This window comes from Saccharomyces eubayanus, chromosome II, assembly GCF_001298625.1.
Source record: "Saccharomyces eubayanus strain FM1318 chromosome II, whole genome shotgun sequence".
Lineage (NCBI taxonomy): Eukaryota > Fungi > Ascomycota > Saccharomycetes > Saccharomycetales > Saccharomycetaceae > Saccharomyces > Saccharomyces eubayanus.
The window spans coordinates 518,023-541,210 of record NC_030977.1 but is presented as its reverse complement, the minus strand read 5'-3'; the positions used below and the strand labels follow the sequence as shown (position 1 = coordinate 541,210).

Genomic DNA, 23,188 nt, shown 5'->3' with positions numbered 1-23,188 from the left:
TACCACTACTTACGTGAGCTCATACTGGTAACTCTTTCAAGAAAAGCAACCTCTTCAGAAGCATTTCCTCTTCGATTTGGCATTCAAAATCGGAAAAGTGGAAAAGGATCCATTTTACTAACAAACATATCTGCTAACCCTTTTTTGCAATTATTTAGTCAGCATGCTTAGGTATCACATGCAGGGCTTCAGTGGATATGGTGTCCAATACTCACCTTTCTTCGATAACAAGCTTGCGGTTGCTGCTGGTTCAAACTTTGGCCTGGTCGGAAATGGGAAACTGTACATACTAGAAATTAACCGTGATGGTAAAATTGAAGAAAGGAACTCATTTTTAACACAAGATTGTTTATTCGATATTGCGTGGAACGAAAGTCACGAAAACCAAGTACTGGTAGCACAAGGAGATGGCACATTGCGTCTATTTGATACATCTTTGAAAGAGTACCCCATTGCTATATTTAAAGAGCATGAAAGGGAAGTGTTTAGTTGCAATTGGAACTTGGTCAACAGACAAACTTTTTTGAGCAGCTCGTGGGATGGATCTATAAAAATATGGTCCCCTCTAAGGAATCAAAGTTTGATGAGCCTTACCCCACGGCCTTTAGAAATTACGAAAATGGTAGACCCATTGAATGCAATTTTGTCAAATAAGAAAAATTTCACTGGCATATCTAAGAATAAGAATTGTGTATACCAGGCACAGTTTTCCCCTCATGATCAAAATTTGGTTATATCCTGTTCAGGAAATTCATACGCAAGCTTATTTGACATCAGACTACCGCCTAGCAAAAGCCAGACCAACTTTTTAGTACATTCAGGGCTAGAAGCACTGACGTGCGATTTCAATAAATACAGACCTTATGTAATTGCCACGGGCGGTGTAGACAACGCTGTTAGAATATGGGATATTAGAATGTTAAAAACAAGTGGATCCGCCACCACGAGCAGACCTACGCATACTCCGTCTCACAATGCAGCATGCATTAACGAAATTCCCAACGCACATGGGCTAGCAATTAGAAAAGTTACTTGGTCACCCCACCATTCCAATATTTTAATGTCCGCTTCTTATGATATGACCTGTCGAGTATGGAAAGACCTAAGTAACAATGGCATAAAAGAAACTTACAAGACTAACTCTACAGATACCGGAAAAGGCTGCCTCTTTAATTTCACGCAGCATTCTGAATTTGTTTTTGGGATTGATTGGAGCTTATGGGGCAAGCCAGGATATGTAGCTTCAACTGCGTGGGATGGCAATTTGTTTGTGTGGAACGGTTTGGGCTAATAACTTACGGGTTTTTTAGTCATAAACTTTCTGCATCATCTAAACGTACACTTTTTTTATTGATCATATCAAGCACCTACCAGGTAGTTAACGTAATTGTTATTTATATTTTAGCGCATAATAGTATTCAACCCCATCTTTAACCACATATAAGTATGTAGAGAGATTACGGTCATATTCGATGTTGGCTTTCCTACCTATTGCACTGTCAATTGATTGCGCATCCATTCACGGCACGTGATAAAAGTTTAGTCGGGTTTTTTGCAAGGCTAAGCTGAATCTTCATTGGAAAAGGAACAATAGCACTACTTAATAAATAAGTTTATTCCCTCAATTCTGCTTATAGCGGTAAGTTGCAAAGCCAGTAAGTCTTTTTACATAGACTTTTAGTGAGAGGTTTGAATCGTTTTTAAAAAAATAAAATGTCCTTACCCTTGAAGCCACTTACGATCGACTCGAATAATAAACAGATAGACTCCAAACAAAAGAAGTTTCGTGCTAATGTTGAGCGTGCATTAGAAAGATTTGACTCTGTGACAGAATGGGCAGACTATATTGCTAGTTTAGGAACTTTACTAAAGGCGTTGCAAAGCTGGTCACCGAAATTCCAGAACGTAAAGTACTATGTCCCATCGCCATATCAAGTAAGCCGAAGGTTAACATCGTCATTATCACCGGCGTTACCAGCTGGTGTTCATCAAAAGACATTAGAGGTTTACACATACATATTTGAACACATTGGGCTTGAAACCCTAGCTGCGGAATGTAATATTTGGATTCCAGGTATTTTACCCTTAATGACATACGCCTCTATGTCTGTCAGATCACATTTGATCGAGCTTTATGACAGTTATATTCTTCAGTTACCTCAAACAACGTTAAGATTACTAATCAGACCTCTGATTTCTAGTTTATTGCCCGGAATTGATGATGAGAGTAGCGATTTTTTACCTTTAACCTTAAAGCTTATTGAGACCCTGCAGGAAAATTTGGCTGACGATTCCTTGTTTTGGCAGACATTGTTCTTAGTTATGACTGCGAATAAAGGCAGAAGATTGGGTGGACTTACGTGGCTGACTAGAAAATTCCCATCGTTAAATGCGGTACCTCACTTGGTAAACCAAACGAAGAACGAGACAGAAGAAGATACAAGTGAAACCGGTACTATAGATTCACATTTGGATAGGAAAAAAAAGAAAGAGGGAGCTTTTAAGATCTTGCTTCCTGCAGCTAGAGACTTAGTGACCCCCGAACCAGGTCTACTTGTCCGCTGCCTTGTCGGTTGTCTAGAAGATGAAAACGACATCCTTATTAAAAGAAGCGTTTTAGATCTTTTACTACAGAGACTGAGGCTAGATTCTCCTGTTTTAAATGTTCTAATTACTCCCGAAGACAAGAAACTACTAATAATGAGTTGTTGTAGAACTACTTTGAGCAAAGATATGTCTTTGAACAGAAGAATATGGAATTGGTTATTAGGCCCTACTTCTGGGGGTTTACTAAATAATAATGGCGGAACATCTATTCCTGATGCTGCTTCTGCTAACTCTGCAATCGAAGAAAGCAATGTTTATTTTAGGAGGTATGGATTAGGCACGCTTTTAGAAGGTTTAAACGATCTTCTTTCAGAAGAAGAGTCCATTCTTATTGCGTTTAGAATAAGCATGGCAGTCATGGATAGGTGGGAAATTGGTTCACTTGTGATTCCTGAACTATTTATTCCCCTTCTCTCTTCTTCGGAAAAGTTCAAGCAGAATGAACAAATTATGAAAACCGCACGTACTTTTTTTGACAACGTTGAAACAAACGTTATATGGGGGAAGCTGTTCCAAAAAATTGAAGATTACAAAAACTTGAAAATTTTAGACTTTGTTTTAACGAACTTTAATATCGGAAGCGATGAAGAAATTATTGTACGTCATCTTCCCTTAATATTATTGGCTCTACTTGCTCTCCCATCCTCTGATAACGACCTTTTGGATATCTGTAAGCTTCAGAAATTTTCTTTGTACAACAAATTGTTAAGCTATATTCCCGAAAGAGCTCTTCTTCCCCTAAGCCATTCAAAGTTAAAATATAATGATGCCTTAAGCTCTGAAGAACTTCTAAACAAAATACATGGATTCTATACTAGTGTTTCTAATCCCTCCACATCCGAGAAGGAAAATACAAACGAATGTTTGCCGCCCTTTACAACAGAAGATTTGACTTTTTTGATCGTAAAGCTTATTCATGAAAAGCTCCTTTCAAGTTTAAGCGATATGGAAAGCATCAATGAAAGCTCTAAGTTATTTATAAGTATTTTTGAAAAAATACCCGAATCTAACGTATCTAAAGGATTATCTCACCCAAGCTGGTCAGATGAAGAGCTAATCCAGAGGACATTTAAGGCGATTCCCAAGCTATGTGAATCCAACAATGATGCGAAATCAAAAGAAATTGTCGGAATTGTTGAAATTTTCGGTAATTACTTATATTCACGCATGCAATTTATTGAGTCTATGAAATTGCTAAAAGTGATCATGACGGCCGTGTGGAAATCTTTAAAAGATCCACACCATCAAATTTTAGGGGTCAAGAATTTAAAGACCCTGAACAGATTTATTCCCCCAAAATTCATTGAAAGTGCATTAGTTTATACTTTTGTAGAAGAGAGCGATATAAGCGAGAGACTGGGCGTGTTAGATTTGCTATGGACGCAACTAGACTCAAACACAGATTTAATTAGGCACCCGCTCGAATTGATTTTGGGTGAGCTATTTGATGATCAAAATCCCTACTACTTAACAGTTTCAAAGTGGATTCTGTCTATTATAAATTCAGGTTCTGCAACAAGACTATTTTACATTTTGACAGATAATATTTTGAAAGTCTCTCATTTAGAGAAAGAAATTTTAGATGACAGGGATGACCTCGAGATGCTCACATATGAGTTTCAAATGCTTGCTTATGTTTTAAAAACAAACAATGGCCGCGTTAGGAAACTTTTTTCTACTGAACTCACCTCAATAAAGTCTTTAGATATATGGAAGAATGAAGATGTGTCTACATATAAGAGCTTATTGTTGGTCATGTTGATGAGATTTTTGAATATAAAGAATAACACGCATGCAAAAAGCATCAGGAGTGCTTTAATTCTCTTGGATATACTACTGGATGGAACTGAAGATAATTTCAAGGATATCGTTATATTTTTACTTCAAATGTCATCTAAATATATTGCAGAAGAAGGCATTGAGCCGGAGCTAATAGCGGTTTCCTTATTAGATATTGTGTCAAAGGTTCTCAGATTATCACATGATAACGGTATTAAATTAGACATTTTCGATGACAATGCAGCTCATCTGAAATATATCGATTACCTTGTTACCAGTGTCTCAAATATGAAGAGTCCCCTTATTGTAACCGCTTATGTGAAACTTCTGTCAGAAAGTATTATCTACTTTGAACATTCTATATTTCGAATGATTTTGCCGCTGTCTGCTTCTCTCGTACAATGTGTTCAAAGGTTGTTTTTGCTCGAAAAGAAAGAAGGCGGCTATTACCAGCCAGTAGGTCTACTACTCGGTGGCCTGGAAGAATTATTGGAAATCTCTCATGGATATCTTGTGACTGATCAAAGAGAGGGGTACTTTTCCGGCTCTAATTTGAAAGGCGATTTTATTCAGTCCGTGGTCTCAAATGTTTTCTCATCCGATTCCTCCAATGAGGAGAGTAGAATTCAAGGCGAAAGGGATGTGATTCTACAATCTTTTAGACAAGTGATTTCGTGCTGCTTAGATATTTGGTATTGGGCTCACAGTATTTCGGGCATATCCAACAATGAATCCAGCCTAGATATGACAAACCATAACTCGTACAAGTTCAAATTTAGATCAAAGAAATTGTTAGAGACTTTGTTCTTGCTAGAACCTTTAGAGCTGCTAGAAAATTTGATTAATATTAGGCCAGACGATGTTACAGTTACTCTGGTACATGTGCTTGACGGAAATAAACCCGCTATGACCATACCACATTTGTTGTATGGTGTGATTATCAGGTATAACAGAACAGCATCTGTGAAGTTTTCCAATCGTGATGGAAGCGTTAGAGCAAGTACGACTAAATTAACCAAAGGAGAACCTTCCATGTTGAAAAAGTTAAGTGGGGAATCGATCATTGCATTTTTGTTTAAATATGTGGACTATGTTGAAAACTCTGCCATTGAAGAATTTTATGGAGATTTCCTGTTATTCTTTAGAGAAGTGGCAACTAATTATAACCTCTACTCGGATGTATCATTGCCTGTACTAAAACTGGTAGCCCTTATTTCTGAAAAGGTAAGTAAAACACAATTTGGGGAACAGAAACGGGTTAGAAGAGAAATATCAGACGTATTTTTCAAATATTTACCCAATGCGTTTATCAACTTTCCTAATCAAAATCGAGGCCAATCTGCATCATTTAAGGATTTGGAGTTTGTGGTGTGGCGCGTTCAATATATTGTTAATGATCAAGTTGGAGGTGATAAGTTCAATACAACATTATCTACTATCGTAAACCAATGTCTAACTCCATACATCAAACCGAAAAGTGAAAAAGCCATCCCAAATTATGCTCTAGAACTGGCTGTGGTTATAGCCAATTTGAGTTCAAAGGTAAAGAGTTGGAGACTTTTAATAGCGGAATTATTTCAAAATGACAAGAAGCTCTCAGTTATTGGCAGCAACCGAGTTTGGGAGAAAATTATATACGAATGGTCTGTTTACCCAGAAAATAAATCAAAAATTTTGAATGACTTGCTGTTGGAGATTGGATCTAAACGTTCAGGGGTAGCACCAACGTTAATCACGTTCAATTTAAGCAACGAATCGGAGGTTGAATACAAGTGCCAAAACCTCTCAAAGATATCGTACTTGCTAATGATATCACCAAATGATGCATATTTGTTACAGTTCTCCTCCTTGATAAGTTGCGTTTGCCAATACTTGGTGTCCAAGGATATCAAGCTTAAAGGGAGTTGCTGGATTCTACTAAGAGTTTTGCTCTTAAGATTTTCAGAGTCGCATTTCAACGATTACTGGTCTATGATTAGCTACTGTTTACAAACTAATCTACAAGAGTTTTATGAATCGTTACAGATTCAGTCCGAAGTCGATTCCCAAACAATATTACAGATTTGTAAAACCTTAGACTTACTGCTCTTACTAAACATGGAAGGTTTCACTTCTACGAACGAATGGATATTTGTCATTGATACAATAAATTGTGTATACAAAACTAATTCATTCGTTGCACTAGTAGATGAAATTGCTGAATTTAAGGACTATGAAATAAGTAAAATTGATGATCTGGAATTACCAACGACTTTAAAAGACGGCCTTCCGTTACTACGGGGCATCCACAAAATCGAAAGGCACTCACAATTGAGAAAGTTTTTCCAGAATTTAAGCTATGTACACTATGAGAAAGTATACGGATTAGGCACTGTAGATTTACATGGTTGCAGTGAGGATCTTAAGAAAGACATCTTGTCATGAGTACATGTTTCTATAGTTTTGTTTATTAGTTAAAATACAATTATATAAGTCAAATAGAAGTACAGAATAAATTGCAGCCCAAAAGCAGTTCTCTCAATCATCTTGTAAAGCTGTAAACGCTGAGCACTTCCCATCCTGCCTTTCTTATTTCGATTAATTTCACATTCCACCTGTGAGTTTTTAGAAATTTCTTAACGACTTCTTCAGGTCTATTTCTCGCACAAAATAAGATGTAAGCAACACCATCCTCAGAAAGAATTTTATCCAACTGTTGCAATAGTTTATCAGTGATTGCCATTCCATCTTTTCCGCCCAGTAATGCCAAGTCTAGCCATTGATCCGCCTGCTCCCTTGACTCTGGGAAATCCGGTACACATTCTGCTGGCACATATGGAGGGTTGAATATTAAGACATCAATTTGATTATTTCGAAGACAAGCATTCAAATCGCTTTGAACCACATCTAAGAATGAATTTTCACACGAGTTTAACTTTGCCGTATCTAGGGTCGCTTCGAGTGCCCACGGGTTGACATCAACGGCCAGGTGAATAGACCTTTCTTGTGGTAGGATTTTGTTTTGCATTATAAACGTTGTGACGACACCGGACCCAGAGCCTATTTCGCAAACAACGGCTAAACGATTATTAAATCTTTCATTTAAGAAGCCTTGTTCTTTTTCTAAACAATCTAGTAAAAGGAAACTATCCTCAGCAGGCTCGTAAACCTTATCGTAATCGCATTTTACATAAGGAGTTGGTAACATTCTTACGGTTCTGTTCAGTCGCCGTCTTCCTTTTGTCATGTTCAGAACTACTACGCCAACACTGAATTCAAATGTCGATGCGTCTTCGGGAGGGCGGTTAGGTCAACAGCTTTCCAATCGAAAAACCAAAATAAATATCGTTCATAGCCTAATCTCAAGAAGAAAGATACCAAAGAGWACTGATCGACACCCTAGCATCAGAAACCATGATTGTTAAAGTGAAGACGTTGACTGGCAAAGAAATTTCTGTCGAATTGAAAGAATCGGACCTTGTGTATCACATCAAGGAACTTTTGGAAGAAAAGGAAGGGATTCCACCATCTCAGCAGAGACTTATATTCCAAGGAAAGCAAATGTATGTGAAAGTTTACGTAATCGCCAATTACCTTTCTTCTGTTTGTTTTTCAAATTTTACTAACGATTAAGAAAGTGATGATAAATTAACTGTAACGGATGCGAATCTCGTGGAGGGAATGCAACTTCATTTAGTGCTGACGCTAAGAGGTGGGTGTTAAGATCTTCCCCTAATGTTTTTGTCTTCTTTTTCAAAAGCGAGGACTATCCAAGAATTGTGAAATTATTCTGCCCTTATATTGAGTTTGAGGAAGATTGAACGTGCAATGAGTTAAGTATATACAATTATTCTATAGAGTTTATTAGTAAAGATTAATTATCCTAAGAAGCTAAAGTAAATTCATTATTTCTTGGGTATATTTCCTGGATTATCACAGCTAGCGGGAAGATAGAGTAAGGTTAGCGAATCCAATTTCAAAAAGTGAGACTTCCGCTAGAATATACAATTGCAAATTATCAATGAAATTGAAACGCGATCTGTCATCACTTCTCACTGATATTTAAATGCCGTGTAAGAGGCACATTCGCAATACTGTGTCGTAGTATATCAAATTTATTAAGTGAGGAAATATATTCCGTGGTTTCTATTTCGGCTTACACAATCATAATAGAATCCAAACATACTTCATCCTAGCAATCGTAAGTTCAATAAAGACGTTTTAGACATCCGTTAATTATTCCGTTGGATATCTCAAACACTATCAAGTTCTGTGTGAAAATAGTCTTATTTTGCATCATAATGGCTTTCACCTTCATTGCCGATTAATGGTATGGTATGCTATACATATTAAAAATGTTTGTTGCTAAATATAGTACACAAGTTTCTCCGTTCCGAGTTTTCCACTGTCAATCAAATAAAGGAGTTTCTTTTGTACCAGGATTTTGAAGGGAAGAATTGTCTGCTTTATCTGATGCGATTACATCGAATTATTTTCTGCATTTTCTGACTGCGCTATGTTGCTATGTGAAGAAAATACTTTCTTCTCCGTCGTCTCACCGGGATATTGAGAAGGGATATCTGCAACTGCGACTTTAGCATTTTCTTCTATCGGTTCTTGCCCAGATGCTGCCGTTTTCCTTTTTAACTCATCTCCATCCGCTAGAGAACTGTCATCTAAACGTTTTAACTTAATATCCTTTTCTTCGCTACACAATGGCCCTTCCTCTAAAGCTCTCTTTTTCTGCTCTTTTCCGATCCTATATTCTTTAGCCTCTTGAAGTTTCTTTTTGTGACCTTGGTTTATTTTACACAGAAGCTTCTTTTTGATATCATTATTTAATACTTCGGCTTTTTCGTAGCTTTCAAATAAACCGTCAACACCAGTATTTTCATTAACTTTGTTGAAGTCAAATAGGTACTGCGATCTCAAAAAACGCAAGGTTTGCCATTGCCTAATTATCTCGTCTTTTGCTTCTTCACTAGGAGCCTCAGCGGAAACTTTGGACTCCCATTTTGAATGGGCCGCTTCGTATACACCTTCAGGCTTTTTAAGGTCTCGTTCAATTTTATCTAGACCAGTGGCGATTTTCCAGATGCTGTTGATAGACTTATTTCCCATCTTGACAAAGGTAAACTTTTTGAAACTTTTATCAAAGTTGGGTGAGGATATTTTCTCATTAGAAATCTTAAAACTCTGAAATTCTTTGAAGCCGTCAATTTTGGCTGTTACAAAATTTTCATCTGAAGATAGCAATTTTTGGACGATGCTATGAAAGTCGGGGTCTTTGATCTTATAGAATTTCAGAATACGGTTGTCACAAATATATGAACACAGGTTGAGACCACGCTTTTTATTATTTTCGTCAAGGTTTTCAAAATTGATATGGCTCATTGGATTTTCCCTCAAATAGCAGCTCTTATAAAAATGCCTAGTTTCTTCTGACGAGATCAGATTTCGTACGAGGTTCACAGTAAAACACAATTGCAAGATGAATTGCTTGCGATAATAGTCGTCATCCTCTTGAGTCAGTTGTCTATAAAGACTGTTTGTATTGCTTAATGAGATATCCATAATGGTGGGCCGAAGAAGGAAGTCTCTTGATTCTTTGATATTTTGTAGATCTAGCCAAAATTCGTTCCTGTCCATCTTCATTGAACTTGATTGCTTCATATATACAGGTAACGTAGGTGTCATAACATCGTAGTTGGCATAATACTCGTTGTTTAAAGTTTCCTCTAAGGCAAATCGGGTCTTATTGTTTTTTTTAATTTTACCGTAAAAGCCTTCCTCAATCTCTAAAATTGCATCAAGAAGGGGGGCCAGAGACCTATCAACATCATTTTTAAATTCTACATCGCTGAAAGCAAATTCAATCGGACGAGTAATTAGGTTCTCAAAGACAAAGTTATAATCGGCAGAAAAAATAGCGTCTGAATTATGGCTACTTTCTCGTCCAGAAATTGTTTTGTTCCATTTGCTGTCAGAATATTGTAAAGCAGAAATAGAGGCTGATCTATTGAAATTTGATTCTTCGTTTATGGGTAATAGCTCTGATAAAAAGTTTTCGAGTTTGAATTTCATGTTAAAGTGCTTAGTCGTATTTAGCATGTCGTTATTCTCTAATTTGGCCAATACATCATTCCAGTGACGCAATTTTTCGTATAGCGGTTGTTTGTAACTAATCAAATTGCTTTCTCCAAACAAAATTGGTTCGACTGATGTGTTCATTTTAAACCATTCGATACGCGATTCAGCATAGGGCCAAAATTTCAAAAACGAAGATGGTGAGTTTAGCAGATCAATGGTTGTAGAAAATAAGTCAAAAAAAGTGTTTCCCCAAGTGGACGGAGTTTTTCTGTTACGTCTTGCATTATACACAAAGTCGAGGCATATGCACGAATTCAGCAACCCTCTTTCAAAATTATTTACTTCATCATCTTCGATAGCATTCGTCATTGAATCTATGATGAACTTCTTTAGTACAGTGTCAACTAAAAGATCTCTGTCATGAACCATCGAGATACAGTTCTTGAGCGGTTCCCACTCAAAATTGAGAATGCTGTCATCAAACAGTGTGGATGAAAGTGGTTCATTTTTAATAGAATGAAGTGAAGTGGGGAGTGCGTCAAAAGTTTTGTGGAGAAACCCTACGGAGTCCTGAATCAATTCTTCAACATCGGCCATTTTCCTTCTTGGGATGGTTGTGATGTCAATTAAAAAGGTATAAAAATCGTCTAAGATCATCCAATATGTCACTGGCGTAGTTGTTGCCATTAAAAGTCGATTAGTGTACACGAAAATATATAGCCGTCGTATCAAGTGAGAGATAGTAGACCCACATAACTACTAATATAGCGTAGCATACAAACGATTTGATACGTTAATAAAAACATACTAGCTTAGTTAAACATATGTCTATAGAGACCTTACTGCTTATATAGTATTGAAAGTACGGTAAAGATTTTTTACTGTTCAAACTGCGATGCAAAATCGATTTTTACGAGTTCACCCTATGTGTATATTCTTTACCATCCCATGAAATCTTCAGATGAAGCCAGTATAGGAACAGGGACGTAGCAAGAAAATTCTTCCCCTTCTAACGTCTCTTTTGAATGAAACAGAACGCCCTTTTTATCTTCGTAAAATTGATTTAGAGTGATATTATTCGTCTTTGCAACTATTGCAAATTTTAGGCCTATCATCCATTTATGTTGAAAGACATCTGTTTTGAACTGCCCAGTAATCTGACTTGTGGGCGATCTTGGAGGAAGTAATTTTACCGATACAGACTTACATTCATCAAAACAAATAAAATGCTTTTCGTAGACGGCATTCCCCTTTGGTTTACTCCCCATTCGTTTTCCTTCAGTCTTGTATTTTGGATTCACGATTTCAAATGATTCCAAGGATACAGTCAGCGAAGTTACTTTTAGTAAAGGTGTAGTTATTGAATCTAATTCAATGACCATATCTATATCATCTGTGGTTTTGAAGAAGGGTGCTGACAAGGATACTTTTGCCATAGACTCATTATTTCTGTTAATTTGGTACGCATTTTGTAAATTCACTAACTGAGGCAAAATGTTAGAGTTGTTATCTGTCTTTACGAGAGAAACATCATTCCATGCCTGTTGTCCAAGGTTGGAGATGTTATTACGCACGGATTCACTTTTTCTCCTTTTGGTTATAGAGTTACTTGCTGTACTAGAATCTGCCGATATCGCCATTTCATTGGAAAAACGTGAGTCATTAGGTTCAGGATCTGAAGAATCTTCATCCTTCCCAAACTGTACTTCCATTTGGAGGTCAACCAATTCATCTATATCTCTTGACCCACTCTGGTTCGATTCCACTAGTTCAATAAAGCTTTTTTTGATGCGGTCAACGGATTTATTATCCTCTAATGGAGGACCAATGATGGAAGATTTTCTTCTACCAAATGATATGGCAGAAGCTGTAGAAACTTTTCGAGTAAACGGACGCGGCTTTAACTCTTTGATGTTACCGGCCTTTAATATGATTGGGGGTTTATCAAAATGTGATGTGTACTGCTCAGCATTAGGACTGATATATGGCGCGATTACTATCGGAACTTTATTAGAAAATGGTTTGATGTTGTCGTCAGATAGCACGTCTACACCAACCTCAAGGGTGTAATTTATTGACACGATTTTTGAGGAGGAATAACTTGGACAAATATCCTTTGGTAATTTTGTAGATTTGAAATAGAAAGTTCTAACTTCGCCTGGCTCTAAAGAAATCTCTGAAAAAAGAAGTGTTTGTGGTATCAACAAAAGCGGTAGAACTCTTATGCTAGTATCATTTGAATTCACTAAAACTGGTTCACTATAACTGGAAATTGCCCCCGTAGAAGTTATTTCTGGGGAAAGAAGACCATTAGTTACATTCGAAAAATCTGAGTTGAAATACTTTGTTAAATTTCTATTGCCCTTAAGTCGGTCTCCATCTTCGGATGCAGCAACATATTTCGTACCATGACCAGAGAGAATATCTAGCCCAACCATTTTTATTTCATTTTGTTTAAATTTTGACTGGGCAATGACTTCTGAATCGTATTGAAAAACGCCTGAAATTTGAACATAGCCTGAAATTAATGACAAAGGTTGATGGAAATGTAATTGCTTCTGAATTTTTTCTCTTAAAACCCTATTCTTATTGAGCATTTCCATGTTTTGAACATCCGTGGCATCATCCGTATTGCTAGTTTTCCTGAAAGCACCTAGTAGTGATTTCATGGACCAGGTTTTGTTCTCTGCATTGCTTTCTTCGTTTTCTTGCAAGCTCGCTTGTTGCTGTAGTTTCTCTTCAACCGTTTTATCAAGAGTGCAGAGTTGTTCTTTAAGGTTGAAAAAATCATGTTGTGAGCCTAGGTGTTTGAAGCGAAAGGCAATTGATATATGCTCCCCACCAAAATATGAGTTCGATTCATGAATGATCTCTAATCTGACGTTTTCTCTTATGAGAAATGTGTCAACTCTGTGTGCACGCATACTTCTCTTTTATCCTTAAAACATATAATGGTAGACTCGGGGTGCTCCAAAAATGATAAAAAAGCCTTTCAGGTTTCGTCTCCGAGCTGAACTTCAATGGCATTGTTCATGTAAGATATGTGTGTGTCTTTCCAGTTTGAATTAATCTTGAAAAACACATGATATATAAAGACGCGCCCTACACGTTGAAGGAGACTTCAAAATACGTATCGATTAGAAAAGACATTGAACGGAGAAGTTTAGGTATTCAACCTGGATTTTCAGTACATTCCACCTGGTGGTATCACAAGACACTTCGCCATTTTCCACAGTAACAAATACTGTCTTTATATTTAATCCTTCTAAGTATTTTTTCAACGACATCTTGCTAAGAAGGCAACCACACACAATATTTTGCATTTACAAAGCATATTTAACGTAGCAATCTCTTGAAGGATTTAGTACTCTATCAAACTGTTCGTGGTCGGTAAGTGCTTTATTTGGCGTATATCTCTGATGAAATAGTACAGAGACTGATGGTTTCGGCGCGATGCTTGGGCGTCGCAATCTTACGGCTTAGTAATCTTAACATTGATGAGAAAAAAGGTAACGAGTATAAAAACTGCCAAAACTTCGCATGATCATCTTAAATACGACATTAGAATTATATTCTACCGTATTCCATTGAGACTTTAAGGCTAGAAGAGAGGTATTATACAACCATATCAAGTACAAAAATGGGCGGTACTCTTGCCTCATGGGCCTGCAAGCTCTGTAGATCTCCTGAAGGGTTTGGACCTATATCTTTCTATGGTGACTTCACTCAATGCTTTATTGATGGTGTAATTCTGAACCTGTCAGCGCTTTTCATGCTAACCTTTGGTACAAGAGATCTGGTTCATCTTTGTAAGAAGAAGCATCCTGGGTCAAAATATAGACGAAATTGGATAATTGTCTCTAGAATGGCCCTTGTCCTGTTGGAAATAATCTTTGTTTCACTTGCATCTTTGAATTCATCTAAGGATGAGACTGGAGGTTTTACAGTTGTGAGTCAATATGCTTTTACTATGTTGTCCTTATTTGTCGCCTTGGCTTTACATTGGATTGAATACCATAGATCAGTGGTAGCAAATACGATACTTTTATTCTATTGGTTTTTTGAAACATTTGGAAATTCTGCTAAGCTATTAAATATCCTCATCAGACACAAATATGAGGGCGGATGGTACCCTGGACAGGCAGGTTTCATATTGACATCATTTCAAGTAATTACATGCGCTAGTATCTTACTGCTAGAAGCTCTTCCAAAGAAGCCTCTGATGCCCCACCAACATATACATCAGAAGTTGATGAGAAGGAAACCGAACCCGTACGATAGTGCTAATATATTCTCCAGAATTACATTTTCTTGGATGTCAGGTTTAATGAAAACTGGATATGAAAAATACCTAGTAGAAGCTGATTTGTATAAATTACCAAAAAACTTTAGTAGCACAGAACTCTCTCAGAAATTAGAGAAAAATTGGCAAAATGAACTTAAGCATAAATCAAAGCCTTCGTTATCTTGGGCTATATGCAAAACTTTTGGATATAAAATGGTTTTAGCCGCGTTCTTCAAAGCCATTCATGATATTCTGGCATTCGTGCAACCACAATTACTAAGAATTTTAATCAAGTTTGTTACCGACTACAATAAAGAAAGACAAGATGATGACGATCCTTTAACTCTCGGATATGGTGATAAGCCTGATCAAAAATTGCCCATTATAAGAGGTTTTATGATTGCGTTTTCCATGTTCTTGGTTGGGTTTACTCAAACATCTGTGCTGCATCAATATTTTTTGAATGTCTTTAACACTGGTATGTATGTCAAAAGTGCCTTGACTGCCTTGATATACCAAAAGGCTTTAGTTTTATCTAATGAAGCATCTGGACTTTCATCTACTGGTGACATCGTTAATTTAATGAGCGTGGATGTCCAAAAATTACAAGATCTGACTCAATGGTTAAATTTGATTTGGTCAGGGCCCTTTCAGATTATTATCTGTCTCTACTCTTTGTATAAGCTATTGGGTAATTCGATGTGGGTTGGTGTAATCATACTAGTTGTTATGATGCCATTAAATTCATTTTTAATGAGAATACAAAAGAAATTACAAAAATCTCAAATGAAATACAAAGACGAAAGAACTCGTGTTATTAGTGAAATTCTAAACAACATCAAATCTCTGAAATTATATGCGTGGGAAAAGCCTTACAGGGAGAAGTTGGAAGACGTTAGAAATAACAAAGAACTAAATAATTTAACTAAATTGGGTTGCTATATGGCTGTAACAAGTTTCCAATTTAACATAGTTCCTTTCCTAGTTTCATGCTGTACGTTTGCTGTCTTTGTGTACACCGAAGATAGGGCCTTGACTACCGATCTAGTTTTCCCTGCTTTAACTCTTTTCAATCTACTTTCATTTCCATTGATGATTATTCCCGTGGTTTTGAATTCATTTATCGAAGCTTCTGTTTCTATTGGTAGGCTATTTTCCTTTTTTACCAATGAGGAGCTACAGCCAGATTCTGTCCAGCGCTTACCAAAAGTAGAAAATGTTGGTGATATAGCCATCAATATTGGCGACGACGCTACCTTTTTATGGCAACGTAAACCAGAATATAAAGTAGCCTTGAAAAATATCAATTTCCAAGCTAAAAAAGGAGAATTAACCTGTATTGTTGGTAAGGTTGGCAGTGGGAAGACCGCTCTATTATCAAGCACATTGGGTGACTTATTTAGAGTCAAAGGGTTTGCCTCAGTGCACGGTAGTGTTGCATACGTCTCACAAGTTCCATGGATTATGAATGGGACGGTTAAGGAAAACATTTTGTTTGGGCACAAGTACGATGCTGACTTTTATGAAAAAACTATCAAGGCCTGTGCGTTAACCATTGACTTGGCAATTTTGATGGATGGTGATAAGACGCTAGTTGGAGAAAAGGGTATTTCCTTGTCGGGCGGCCAAAAGGCACGTCTATCCTTAGCAAGAGCAGTTTATTCAAGGGCAGATACTTATCTGCTGGACGATCCCTTGGCGGCTGTTGACGAACACGTGGCTAGGCATTTGGTCGAACATGTATTGGGTTCAAATGGTTTACTACATTCCAAAACCAAGTTATTGGCAACGAACAAAGTAAGCGCCTTATCTGTTGCAGATTCAATTGCATTATTAGATAATGGTGAAATTATTCAACAAGGGACATATGATGATATTACCAAGGACGCGGACTCTCCCTTATGGAAATTAATCAACGATTATGGTAAAAAACACAATAATACACACAGCGAAACCAGTGAATCTTCAACGAACTCAATTCGCGAAAACAGTATACCGATTGAAGGCGAGCTGGAACAATTACAAAAACTAAATGATCTGGATTTCGGCAACGCTGACACTCAAAGCTTAAGAAGAGCCAGTGATGCAACTTTACGCAGTATTGATTTTGGCGATGATGAAAACGTTGCTAAAAGAGAACATCGTGAACAGGGGAAGGTGAAGTGGAACATTTACCTAGAGTACGCTAAAGCTTGTAACCCAAAAAGTGTTTGTGTGTTCATATTGTTTATCGTTATATCAATGTTCCTATCCGTCATGGGTAACGTTTGGTTGAAACACTGGTCCGAAGTTAATAGCCGCTATGGGGCTAATCCGAATGCTGCTCGTTACTTGGGTATCTATTTTGCCCTTGGTATTGGTTCAGCGTTGGCAACTTTAATTCAGACTATTGTTCTTTGGGTCTTCTGCACTATTCATGCCTCCAAATATTTGCACAACTTGATGACAAACTCTGTGCTAAGAGCTCCAATGACCTTTTTCGAAACCACACCGATTGGTAGAATTTTAAACCGTTTTTCGAATGATATATATAAAGTTGATGCTTTGTTGGGAAGAACCTTTTCTCAGTTTTTTGTGAATGCGGTAAAAGTTACGTTTACTATTACTGTTATTTGTGCGACAACGTGGCAATTCATTTTTATAATCGTTCCATTGGGTGTGTTTTACATTTACTATCAACAGTACTACTTAAGGACATCAAGGGAGTTGCGTCGTTTAGATTCTATCACAAGGTCTCCAATTTATTCTCATTTTCAAGAAACTTTGGGCGGTCTTGCTACAGTTAGAGGTTATTCACAGCAAAAGAGATTTTCACACATTAATCAATGTCGTATTGATAATAACATGAGCGCGTTTTATCCTTCTGTCAATGCTAATCGTTGGTTGGCATACAGATTGGAACTTATTGGTTCTGTTATTATTTTGGGCGCTGCTACTTTATCGGTTTTCAGGCTAAAGCAAGGTACCTTGACTGCGGGTATGGTTGGTTTGTCGCTAAGTTATGCATTACAAATCACCCAAACATTGAATTGGATTGTTAGAATGACCGTTGAAGTGGAAACCAATATTGTTTCGGTGGAGAGAATTAAAGAATACGCTGACTTAAAGAGTGAGGCGCCCTTAGTTATCGAAGGTCACAGGCCACCCAAGGAATGGCCAGGCCAAGGTGACATCAAGTTCAATCAATATTCCACTCGTTATAGACCAGAGCTTGATCTTGTTCTGAAACAGATTGATATTCACATCAAACCGAAGGAAAAAATTGGTATTGTTGGTAGAACAGGTGCAGGTAAATCGTCGTTAACATTAGCGCTATTCAGAATCATTGAAGCTAGTGCGGGAAATATTGTTATTGATGGCATTCCCATTAATGAAATTGGGTTATATGACTTAAGACATAAACTGTCCATTATACCTCAAGATTCCCAAGTGTTTGAAGGTACTGTTCGTGAGAATATCGATCCAATCAACCAATACACCGATGAGGCTATGTGGAGAGCATTGGAACTTTCTCATTTGAAAGAACATGTGTTATCAATGAGTAACGATGGGTTAGACTCTCAATTAACAGAAGGTGGTAGTAACCTAAGTGTGGGACAAAGACAATTACTGTGTCTTGCGAGAGCGATGCTGGTTCCATCCAAAATTTTGGTGCTAGATGAAGCCACCGCTGCAGTGGATGTCGAAACAGATAGAGTCATTCAAGAGACAATTCGCACGGCCTTTAGAGATAGAACTATATTGACTATCGCACACAGGTTGAACACCATCATGGATAGCGATAGAATCATTGTGTTGGATAACGGTAAAGTGGCTGAGTTTGATTCCCCATCCCAGCTATTAACCAATACCAAATCATTATTCTATTCGTTATGCGCGGAAGCCGGTTTGGTCAATGAGAATTAGATACCGTATTACCAAACAACGATATCTTCAAGAATATTACTGTCTAAATTTAAAATCGTCCGCTCGCACCAGTCACTGGTGCAATGTAAACACAATTTCTCATTCAAAATGTTGTGTGTGTAAAATAAATAATGAAATAAAATAGATAATTTCAAACATAAAGAAAAAGAGCAAGGCGAGCTAAGTGAAAATTACATGTATTAAAGGTTGGACTAGATGTAATCCAAACCGAATTTTTGAGTGTCTAAATATAGATTTCACGAGTAAATTCCTGCCCAACTATTGCCTACTTAATCAAAAAAAAGAAAGAAAAAAATTACTTCCTTTTCTTCTATCACCGCAACAGTAGTACCACCATGCACCAAAATTTCAGATAGAACCAGCCTCCTTCAGAAAAGATCTACTAATTTGTTCCCAAAGGAGAATTACAAGCGTAATTCAATGCGCTTTTCAGATGCACGGTTGACAGCATTTTCCCTTTTGGGTACTTTAAGGGGCGGCCTCGTGCAGGGCGGAGAGCCTTAACATCCCTCGGGCAGAGAACCCGGAGAACGTATGTAAACCTTAAATTACAAACAAGCAAAAAAAGAAGACTGGAAACAAGACAATGCGGGGCGGCTGCTGGCCCCTTTCCCTCTCCTCTCCTATAGCGCTAATACTTGCTGTTCACTGGTTTTCGATTAAACCTGTCATTACATTTATTGTGTTAATTTCCGATTTCTTCTCGCCCAGCTGCGGTAAAAAGAACCTCCCCTTTCGGTGCTTTTGGTGTGTAGACAGTAGGAGCCGAGTCGTGGTACGGAATTTCTCGACAGCACGTTTTTTTCTCTCGTCTTGATAGTATTACGAAGATAAAAAAATAGCGCCAAAAAGCGGTCCAGTATTCCTCAAAAAAGACCTAAGGCTATAATCACTTGTTGGGGTCATCGCCAAAAGCCTTGTCTGCTTTGTTGTTTTCTTGTTACAGTAGCAAAGGCACATGGCGTGGTCGCGTTTTGCAGGAACCTTATGCAACGACCGGAGAAGGAACCACGGTAGCCAACACCAACAATAATGAGATATTTGACGCGGCCGCGTACCGAAGTTGTCATTTTTTTCCTACCAGGCTTTCCCGTTATTCTGCGGCCGCCCTGAGTCACTACGTCAACGCGGTGTCCCAAACAGGAAGTTGACTTCCTATCTTGGATCGAGGGCTGGGTGCAAGCTGCAGGACACGCTGCAGCGGGGAAGGCCCTTTTTTAAATCCGAGACGCGTTCTGCGTGGCTTTCTTTGTCGGCGTGTCTCGAAATATGCGTGCGGGTGGCGGCCCCTGGCCGGTATAAATGCAGAGGGTGAACCGCCGCCCCTCGCACAGAAACGACGCAGTGGCTTCTGTTTGTTTGTTTGTTTGTTTGTTTGTTTGTTTGTTATATTCTTTTACTCGACTGTACCTTTTCTTTTTCCTCATTTTTTTTTTTTGTGTACTATTCTCTTCGCAAGACATTAAGAGGTTTACTTACTTCTGGTGAGTATATAAACCGTTCTTGTTCTCTCTCTTGTTACTCATTTGTTCTTTCCGATTCATAGTTAGTTTTTTTATGTTTCACATATAAGAAGAAACCAAGAATAACAAACATTATCTTTCACTCGCTTCGCAATAACAACAAATCAAAAATGCAATACTCTACTGTCGCTTCTATCGCTGCCATCGCCGCCGTTGCCTCTGCTGCCTCCAACGTTACCACTTCCACCGTCAGAGAAGAATCTACCACTTTGGTCACCGTCACTTCTTGTGAAGACCATGTCTGTTCTGAAACTATCTCCCCAGCTTTAGTTTCTACTGCTACTGTCACCGTAAATGACGTTATCACTCAATACACCACTTGGTGTCCATTGCCAACCACTGAAGCTCCAAAGAACACCACATCTCCAGGTCCAGCACCAACTGAAAATCCAACCAAACATGGTTCTTCCGTCCCAACTGTCACCTCTTACACCGGTGCTGCTGTCAGAGCCTTGCCAGCTGCTGGTGCTTTGTTTGCCGGTGCTGCCGCTTTGTTGTTGTAAACAGTTTAACATTTTTCAAAAAAAAGTCAAAAGTATTTTTTCCAATACAGTTTACACAATATATTCTTTCAATTCCATTAGAGTAAGAAGTTCTGGTAATTTCTTACTCCAATCCTAGGAGACAGCACTCCATAACTAAATGATTATTATAATAATAATATTAATATAAAGTTAATATATCTTTTAGGTTACACGTACCCAGAATTTCTTTATCTGGCTGCATTGTATTTTTATCTCATATCTTAATATAGGTTGTTTAAGGTTCGTTATTTCATAAATAGTTTTTTTACTCATTTAGATTCTAATACAAAATACTACTTGATGATTTACGATGTCAAAACTGGCTTAGTGCTGTGCACGTCAGTTTAAATAATGAAAGCCCTAAAGTGTGATCGTTCAATACCATAACGGATATCTAACCTATACAGCAGTCAAGCTTACGCACCACCACACCTTCTCTAACCATCTTGTAATAAAAGTGTTTTTCAGATCATCAAATTGTCGTTTTCTCTGTCAGTCGTTTTTGTTGTACGGGCGACCAAACTTCTTGGAAAATCCTATAAGCGTCAATTGCTTACTAAGTCAAAATTCTCAAGGTTTCCTCCCAAAGAAGAAGAAAGAATAACTTCTAAAACACAGGGATGTATATATTCAAGTACTGGAGGCTTCTACCCTATTAACCCCCTCAAAGATAACAGCCAATAAAGAAGAGTTCAAAATTGCATCGGCTTACTCTTACGCATCATTACAACTCCTCCACGCCGCCATAATACTGAGAATGTCGCATTCTCCACTTATATCGACTTTGTCGCCAGAGTATTTTGATCCTAACATTCCTCAAATTCTCCCACACGAAAAAATGTACAAGATCCAAGTAGGAAAAACGCTGTTTAAGATTAGCGGTGCTTCATTAAGTTCGGATGGTCCAAGTTTCTTCACTGAATATTTTTCCAAAAAAAGCTTACCTAATCACAATAGCAGCAGCAGAAATAATACTAAAGAATCTCCTGAAAATGAAGTTTTGTTCATAGACAGATCTGCGGAGGTTTTCGAAAGGATCTATAAACATTTGCAAGGCTATACAATTGAGATCAAAGACGAAGTTCAATACACTATGCTTTTTGCGGATGCAATGTACTACAATTTACCACGATTGAGAGCCTTACTAAAGGAAACAGACTATTATTTTACAAATGTGGGCGGGCAATCGTTTAAAGTAGCCAAAAATTTATTTAGAAGGAAAGGTGATTCTCCAAACTATTTTGAAATATACGCTGCCACAGTTTACATCGATGTGGAAGAGTTGATTATATCGAAAAAATTATTAAGGCCGCCTCCTCACTCTGCTCCCTACATTCCAAGATCGTCTGAGTTCTTCAAAGATCTGCTGACATTACTGGGAGGAGCATCCATAGATTTGGATGACAATAAAAGAGACGCACTGATCAAGGAATGCCGTTATTACAGATTCTTAAATCTTGAACAGCGGCTAATTAAGTGCAGTATTAGCTATAACCCGATAACAAGGAAAGAAGAAATATGTCTTTTACTGACGGATCTGTCCAAAAAAGGTATTAGTTTCCCTGATACTATAGCGTGTTCAGCTTTACCGTTCGAAGAGGACGTCTGTAGTTCAGAAGTTTGTGATACATCATCACAAACTCCTGAACAGCCAGTACCGAAAAAAATTAAACTTGATGTCACTGATGAGAAGGATTATTCCTGGAATGTAATTTGTTACAAGAGACCATTTCTGGATAACCGCGCAAGAGAGCTGATCTTTCAGATAGATTCAACTGATTCTACAATAATGTTCAATAAAAAAAGTAAAAGCATTCACTTGGATATAACTGGGGAATCTGCACAAAAGTTCGAAGCGTTGTTTGGAAATCATTTGCTAAGTACGCCTTTTGGCCCGATTGATTTGAGCAATTATCAATATCAATCTACATCACCGACATTAGATACCACACAAGCCAAAGCAGAAACACACTTTTTACTTCCTGCGTGTATATTGCTTTGTGACTTATGTGTGAATGGAATCAGGATTTCCCAGGTAAAAAGTTTGTTAACTGATAAGAATATGTTCAATGACAAGATCATTGACGCCTCTAATCCATCAGGCCTTAAAATGTGCTCCGGTTTGAAACTTTACCTAAGAAAATCGCTTTGGAAGTTGGCCGTTAAAGATGGCAAAATTATGTTGATAGCTATCAAAGCTATATCATTCAACGGAACCAAAGAGTACTATAAAGGATATGAATATCTATAGAACTAGTTTTGGTATTGCAAGCCAATATGGCGAAATATATTTTATATTAAATATTTTTATTATACAATTATATGGACTCACGCGATACTGGGACTGTTATGACTTGCATGATCTCAGCTCTATATCTCTTTCTCTTGCGAAGTACTATTCCTGTTTTTCTCCTTTACGAAATGATCATTACTAATAAAAGCAAAAAAATATAACCTCGGGACCAAGAAGCCCA

At 37.7% G+C, this 23,188-nt stretch overlaps 9 protein-coding genes across 9 annotated transcripts; 6 read left to right on the top strand and 3 right to left on the bottom strand.

Annotated features, from left to right (window-relative positions):
* Positions 1-163: 163 nt before the first annotated feature.
* PEX7 (Pex7p) lies at positions 164-1,291 on the top strand (the record flags this gene model as incomplete). Its single annotated transcript, XM_018363575.1, has 1 exon — positions 164-1,291. The coding sequence occupies one exon, from the start codon at positions 164-166 to the stop codon at positions 1,289-1,291; it is 1,128 nt and encodes a 375-aa protein (XP_018223704.1).
* A 422-nt stretch (positions 1,292-1,713) lies between these two features.
* On the top strand, positions 1,714-6,810 carry DOP1 (Dop1p; the record flags this gene model as incomplete). Its single annotated transcript, XM_018363574.1, has 1 exon — positions 1,714-6,810. One exon carries the CDS (start codon positions 1,714-1,716, stop codon positions 6,808-6,810), a length of 5,097 nt encoding a protein of 1,698 aa, XP_018223703.1.
* A 97-nt stretch (positions 6,811-6,907) lies between these two features.
* MTQ2 (S-adenosylmethionine-dependent methyltransferase) lies at positions 6,908-7,612 on the bottom strand (the record flags this gene model as incomplete). Its single annotated transcript, XM_018363573.1, has 1 exon — positions 6,908-7,612. One exon carries the CDS (start codon positions 7,610-7,612, stop codon positions 6,908-6,910), a length of 705 nt encoding a protein of 234 aa, XP_018223702.1.
* Positions 7,613-7,779: 167 nt separating this feature from the next.
* On the top strand, positions 7,780-8,186 carry RUB1 (NEDD8 family protein RUB1; the record flags this gene model as incomplete). Its single annotated transcript, XM_018363572.1, has 2 exons — positions 7,780-7,928; positions 8,063-8,186. The coding sequence occupies 2 exons, from the start codon at positions 7,780-7,782 to the stop codon at positions 8,184-8,186; spliced, it is 273 nt and encodes a 90-aa protein (XP_018223701.1).
* A 658-nt stretch (positions 8,187-8,844) lies between these two features.
* HPR1 (Hpr1p) lies at positions 8,845-11,142 on the bottom strand (the record flags this gene model as incomplete). Its single annotated transcript, XM_018363571.1, has 1 exon — positions 8,845-11,142. The coding sequence occupies one exon, from the start codon at positions 11,140-11,142 to the stop codon at positions 8,845-8,847; it is 2,298 nt and encodes a 765-aa protein (XP_018223700.1).
* A 251-nt stretch (positions 11,143-11,393) lies between these two features.
* On the bottom strand, positions 11,394-13,379 carry RGP1 (Rgp1p; the record flags this gene model as incomplete). The annotated part of the gene is made up of 1 exon (XM_018363570.1): positions 11,394-13,379. The coding sequence occupies one exon, from the start codon at positions 13,377-13,379 to the stop codon at positions 11,394-11,396; it is 1,986 nt and encodes a 661-aa protein (XP_018223699.1).
* Positions 13,380-14,095: 716 nt separating this feature from the next.
* YCF1 (ATP-binding cassette glutathione S-conjugate transporter YCF1) lies at positions 14,096-18,646 on the top strand (the record flags this gene model as incomplete). Its single annotated transcript, XM_018363569.1, has 1 exon — positions 14,096-18,646. One exon carries the CDS (start codon positions 14,096-14,098, stop codon positions 18,644-18,646), a length of 4,551 nt encoding a protein of 1,516 aa, XP_018223698.1.
* Positions 18,647-20,300: 1,654 nt separating this feature from the next.
* DI49_0327 (uncharacterized protein) lies at positions 20,301-20,693 on the top strand (the record flags this gene model as incomplete). The annotated part of the gene is made up of 1 exon (XM_018363568.1): positions 20,301-20,693. The coding sequence occupies one exon, from the start codon at positions 20,301-20,303 to the stop codon at positions 20,691-20,693; it is 393 nt and encodes a 130-aa protein (XP_018223697.1).
* Positions 20,694-21,471: 778 nt separating this feature from the next.
* On the top strand, positions 21,472-22,965 carry MRX16 (Mrx16p; the record flags this gene model as incomplete). The annotated part of the gene is made up of 1 exon (XM_018363567.1): positions 21,472-22,965. The coding sequence occupies one exon, from the start codon at positions 21,472-21,474 to the stop codon at positions 22,963-22,965; it is 1,494 nt and encodes a 497-aa protein (XP_018223696.1).
* Positions 22,966-23,188: the final 223 nt, after the last annotated feature.